Source organism: Rhea americana, unplaced genomic scaffold (genome assembly GCF_003343005.1).
Source record: "Rhea americana isolate MKP2758 unplaced genomic scaffold, rheAme1 scaffold_135, whole genome shotgun sequence".
Classification (NCBI taxonomy): Eukaryota; Metazoa; Chordata; class Aves; order Rheiformes; family Rheidae; genus Rhea; species Rhea americana.
The window spans coordinates 2,589,756-2,595,663 of NW_028185428.1; the positions used below are offsets into that span (position 1 = coordinate 2,589,756).

The window sequence follows — 5,908 nt, forward strand, 5'->3', positions numbered from 1 at the left end:
GGGCTGCGCTCCCGGCCCTCCCCGCTTTGGCGAGCCCTCTGCAAGCCAGCGCCTGGGAAGGGCCCCGCGCAGGGGCGAGCGGCGCTGGCAGCACCAGCCCCYCAACGAGCAGCAGCAGTTTCAGCGGACAGCTGGTCCCCGGGGGCTGCGAGCCGGCAGGCAGCGGGGCTCTTGCAGGCCTCGACAACTGACCCTGTCTGCAGCACCCAGGCCCTGCTGCCTGGGGCCCTGTCGCCCCGACCCAGCCCCAAGCTGCGGGAGCAGGAGAGAAACATCTTGCTCAGCGTCATCATGCCTGAGCCCCTACCTGGCCCCAGGGGCAGGGAGAGTGGTCTCGGCCTCCGCCAGTCTTGCAGGACAGAAGCAGCCGCAGGACAAGCCCTGTGTCCCCGCGCCGCAGCACCCAGGGGTGGGCAGGAGCTGTCACTGGAGCTGTCTGCCAGGTGCATCCCCCCCCCCACCCCCGCCGGTGCCCACGGGGCCCAGCGAGCCTGGCCGCGGGGCTGCCCGTTGTGTCACTYACCGCCCGTGCAGCAGCCGCGCACTGGGAGCCGGGGAGGTCTCGGCACGGGGGACACACTGGCGTGCCCAGCCGGGGCTCTGCGACACCTGCAGCCGACGTGCTCGCACGCCGGGGCCTCCCTCGCTGCCAGCTCCCCCCGCCGCACGCCAGAGTCCTCGGTCTGTGCTGCCAGCGCTCACCCACACACACACGCTGTCCCTGGGCCCCGCTCGCYGGGCTCGCACGCTCGTGTTGTCCTCGCTGCCGTGCCAGGGTGCRCAGCCGCTGCCTCCATCTGCAATCYGCGTGTCCCCCGGGCTCCTTCCAGCCTCCTGGCACGCGCAGCCTCCTGCATGGCTGCGCACCACGGCATGCTCGCTGAAGCGGTGCTTGCTGCCCATCCGCTCCCTGCCCTGGCCTCCGCACTAGTTGCATCCAGACCCATCTGTGCCCATCTGCCCTGCTTCCAGCCCACAGTTCCCCATGCAGAGCTGCGYGCCCTCGTCTCCCCAGGATGCCAGCTCCCACGGGGACCAGGGCTCGGCTGCGCTGGCAGCAGGGGGTGCTGAGCCCCAGCCCCGGGCCAAGGAGCTGCAGGTCCCGTGTCCAATTCCCCCAGGCAGGGAGGCCTCTGCCACCCCAGCACGTGGGTCTGCAGGGGGTGGCTGTCCGTCCACCTTGCTGGACAGCCTGTTCCTAGTGACAGAGCCCAGCTGCCGCCCTGGATGTCCTGGCTGCCGTGTGCAGGCTCGGCTGGGAGCCTTGTGCTGGGGCTGGGGCAGCGGAGGGCTCTCTGGGCTCCCTGCGGGTGCAGGCAGGCTGCAGCGCAGCTCACAGGCGCTGGGACTCAGCGGGGAGGTGCTGTGCAGGGCAGCACTTCGCTAAGCCCTGGTTTCCTCCAGCCCCTGCTGCCTCTCTGCTCAGCTCCAGCCCCACACTCTCCTAGTCATCGTGATGCTACGGCCTTTGCATGGCCACTGGCAAATCACTTTGGGAACCATCCCGGTGCAAAACAACAGCAAAAAACAACAGCCAGGTGCAGCAGTCCCCAGGCTGCCTCRCTAGCAGCAATTTGGGCATGAGAAGGGTGGTGCCAGAGGGGCAGCGCTGGGGCTACACAGGTGCTTTCTGCCTCTGAGTGTCTTGGGGCAGGATTCTAGTAGTGACACCTGCCCTGCTCGGGGGTTGCCAAGAGCCTGCAAAAGCCAGGAGGCCCCTGGCCCGGCTCTGCAGGGCTCCTGGGACATCAGCAGGTCCAAGGCAGGGCATTACCCTTCTGCAGGCACATGACAGGGAAAAGCCTCAGCCCCCTCCCGCTAGGCCATTGCTAATAAAAAAGTGCGTGGGGGGACTGGAGCTGAGCGACCTCCGAGCGAGCCTCAGATCTATAAAAGGAAGCCGGGTCTCCAGCAAGGCGCCTCTTCCACAAAAGCAACCAGAGGATGAGGGGGCTGTGAGCGGAGCTGAGAAATAGCTGCCAGGCAGCAGGAGAGGAGCCTTTAGCACTGAGCAAAGTGCGAGGTGCACATATGCTCTCTGTTTCTGCGCATCTATATCTTTGTGAAACAAACCTGCTGAAACTGTGTCATCTATTTTGAACTTTGCAGAGAAATACTTGGATCTGCCTCCGGCTGCCCTGGCAGGTGGTGTTCAGGCATCGGGTAAGAGGTAGGCATAAAGCATGCACAGGTGACCGATCCCAAAATCTGAGCAGTACGGAGAGGAGTGGGCCTCAGCAGCGGTGCTGCCACCAGAGCGGGGACAGGCAGGCCCCAAGCCCAGCTGACATCTCCTTAGGGCTGACCACAGTGAGGACCACATCTTGGGAACGCATCCAGAGGAGCGGTGCACCCATGTCTGAGCCAGCCTTCAACGTTCACACAAGCAGCAGCACCAGGCCGGGTGGAAAGAGGGGATCAAGAGCCCAGTCGCGACAGCGATGAGGGTGGGCAAGCTGGCTTCCACACCACCAGGAAGGAGAGGCCCTTGGGCAATGCATCCCTCCACCGCCCCACGACGAGGACAGGGCGCCAGATGGCACGAAGGAGCATGGCCCAATCCTCACTGCCCTGCACCGTGCGCCCCCCTGCATCTCGACCCCTTCCTCGGGAGGCAACCCACTGGCTCCTCACCCAGCCCCAGAGCAGCAGAGGTCAGGCCATCAAGACATCCCAGTCCTGCTCCCTATACATCCTCACGCTCAGCTCTAGCACTTTTGGCTCCTTCAGCTCAAGGCTCCTCCTTGTAGACTCCTTCCCTGCTGCTTCGTCCCCAGGAAGCTACTCGGCTTCCCAGCACAGTAACAGCTTCTGTCTGGAGACATCTTCAGCCACCTGGCAATGCAACAGCTCCAGGGAAGAACCAGGCTGGGAGATGAGGACAGAAGGAGGCCAGGAAATGAGGCTTGGTGCCAGCCCAGCCCAGCCGAGTGGTGGCGACAGGGCAGCARCTAAGACTGAACCCTTCTCTGCTCTGCAGGGAGGAACGAACAGGGGCAGAAAGCCTGGGCTCCCTCAACTGCTGATACCGAGCAGTGATGCAGATCTGGGCCTCAGGGCATGGCTTGACCATGACCACCTCCGGCAATACAGCAACCACAGCACAGCCCCGGGAACACCTGGCAGCTGAAACAGGGCCACCCTCTCACACAGAGCCTGTTTCACACCAGCTTGGCCTCACAACCAGAGCAGATGGCCTGTCCAAACAGAGGGCAGCCAGGGCCTAGGCAGAAATGGGTGCGCTGAAGCCAGGGAGGGGAAGGGAGCAGAAGGAACAAGTGGTGCACCATGTCCCAGGGCATTCACAACTCACAGGTGCCCTGATTGTTCTTTATTGTCCTCGGAGCTGGGTGGCAGCTCAGCSTTGTCCAGTGCAGGGAAACAGCCTCCTGCTCCCGCCCCAGGAGGCAGCACCACTGTTCGCAGCAATGCCACGGAGTCCCACTCTCAGCCTGTTCTCTCGGTCCCATCAAGGATTGGTTCTCAGCCCTTTTGGTTCCTCTGCGTCTTGCCAGCACCTCTATGCTTGCCTACTGCAACAATCCTGCCTGCGTCAAGCTGCTTGGCRGCAGCCCTGGCGTCTCAGCACAAGCACAGTGCATGTGACTGGCACACAGGGCAGGCTGCTCAGCCAAACGTGCACCAAGGAGTCTCGCTTGTGTCACAGTCCAGTAATATATTGAGAACAGTGCAGGGGGCTCCTGCCACGTTCAGAGCTGTCCGTGACTCAATTCGGTACCTCACATTGTTCAGACCTCCRTCCCGATCCACCTTAAACTGCTCCTAAGGAAGAGAAAGAGCATTCAGCCCTCACTGGCTTCTAGTGGAGGAGAAAGTGCCCAGTGCCTGGGAAGGGAACACAAGAGCTGGCAGGAGAGGACATCAGCAAGGGAGGCTCAGAGCATAGGGTAACCATAACCCACAACTGTCATGGTTTCCCCTGGGTTTCCTCTGACCACACAGAGGTTTCACCTGCTTCTGTGCAGCAATGCGCTTCTGGTCTCTCTTCCTCCAGGCTGGGTCATGCAGATGCTGGAAAGTCTCATATCCAGTTGTGATTCCAGAGGGACGGCGAACCTGGAAGGAGAGCAAAGTTTCTGCAAAGCTACTAGAAAACTTGCCCTGGCTCGCYGTATCTGCTGCTGGAGCGGGGTGTGCAGAGAGGCTGCTTCCCATAGATACCAGCCTTGATCACTGCAGCAGGTCAGTTGGAGAGACAGTAAGGAGGGCGATTCCAACCTCAGAGGCCGCAGAGCACTCCTTACCTGGAGACCAGCTCCTCTGATGCGGCGATAGAACTCATCATCTTCCCGTCCCCAGCCCCAAAAGCGGTTGGACATGCCGTTGCACTGAAACGAGAGGGGCACCGTACCAGCCACAGCACGCACACCCACCCACCCCAGAGAGGCAGACACCAGCATCGTGACTCCTGGGCATGAGCGCAGCCTCACCTCTCCCAYCCCACTAGCTCAGACTGCAGACTCCATCCCCAGAGCACTTAGACTCCTTTCTCCACTTCCCACATGTGGAGCACAATATGTGTGACCATGCACCAAGATAACCTCACACACCCTGCCCCCAAGCTGACTAGGACATCCCATCCACGTGCTCACCATCTCGTAGTGCTGCTTGGTGAGCAGCAGGATGCCACCCACATAGGTTTTATAGTGGTACAGCGGATGCAGCTCTGGGGACGCGACATGGAAGGGCCCTTCCTCYGGGAAGCCATAGTCCAGCTGCTCGTTGAGGGGCAAGAGATCAACGTCGTGCATCGCAATGTAGTCAGTGTCGTTGCCGCTCTCCAGAAAGCCCACATTGATCAGAGATGCTCTGTTAAATCTGCCAAAGCACCAGGGACTCTCAGCGCCAAGCACAGCAGCTGCTGCCCCTTTGCGCCCATTCCCCATGTCCCACAACACTAAAAAGTTCAGCCAGTCCCCAAAGAGTGACCGTCACCACCAGGCTTTTTATGCACACACACAAGCGCAGTGTTCAACAGCTTCACAGCCCTGGTGCTTCAGCTGCCAACCCTGAAGCTACCCCTCTGCACAGAGCTACCCATGCAGCACACACTTCGCACAACGCAAGGGGGTTAAAGCAAGGAACCTGTTAGGTGGGTGCAAGAAGGCTAAGGGCAGATCAGGCACAGAGGAGTGCAAAATACAGGGACTCCCACTTGGCCTGTTGGGTTTCCACACCGGATGGAGTCCCAGCAGAACACCCTGTCTTGTTCAAGGTGGGCTGGGGAACTCCAYAACACAGGCACAGCTCGTGGGCAGGCACAGAGCAGCGAACATGGGACCAGCTAAAGCTGTTATCAACATCGTTTCCAAACATCCCAAGGCACATGGCAGTGTCCCCATACGTTTGCTGCTACGGCCCTATGACACTGGGAAGAAAAACAAAGTCTCCGCAGAGGAGTAACTATCTTCTTGCTTAGGTTAGGCTGCAAAGAGAGAAGTAAGATACCACTTGTCCTTCTTTGAGCTTGTCTCCTGGAAAACTTTGCACCACTTTAATTGCTAAAAGCAGGCAAGCGTATTGAGGCTAAAGCCAGGCGAGCTGAACCGGACCCATCGCGCTCCAACCCCGGCTCCTCACTGGCTGGGCCAAGAACTCCCCAGTGCCGAAGGAGGCGAGCGGGAGACCCTGTCAGCTCTGAGCACAGACAGCTTTGGAGCCACCCGTTCCCTTCGGTTTGCGAGCTTCGCTCTGGGCAAGGGACGCGCTGCCGTACCTGAAGTGGTCCACCTGGTTGAGCACGAAGATGCGGTGGCGGATCCTCTTCTTGCTGAGGAAGCGGTGCATGTAGGGCACGAAAGCCAGCAGCTCCTCGAAGCGCTCGCGGAAGGGGACGAGCAGGGCCAGGCGGTGGGGGCCCCAGGCCGGGTCGTCGGCCGGCGGCGCG

General features: G+C 61.0%; 2 protein-coding genes across 2 annotated transcripts in view; both read right to left on the minus strand.

Moving 5' to 3' along the window:
• N4BP3 (NEDD4 binding protein 3) overlaps positions 1–548 on the minus strand; it is a 6,635-nt gene extending 6,087 nt beyond the window's left edge. The window contains exon 1 of the mRNA XM_085298106.1: positions 524–548. The gene's annotated coding sequence lies outside the window, so the exon portion shown is untranslated. The remainder of the gene's footprint in view (positions 1–523) is intronic.
• A 2,736-nt stretch (positions 549–3,284) lies between these two features.
• Positions 3,285–5,907, minus strand: B4GALT7 (beta-1,4-galactosyltransferase 7; the record flags this gene model as incomplete). The annotated part of the gene is made up of 5 exons (XM_085298131.1): positions 3,285–3,783; positions 3,973–4,077; positions 4,266–4,349; positions 4,614–4,839; positions 5,738–5,907. Coding segments are annotated over 5 exons (741 nt in total), but the record flags the coding sequence as incomplete, so codon positions are not given.
• Position 5,908: the final 1 nt, after the last annotated feature.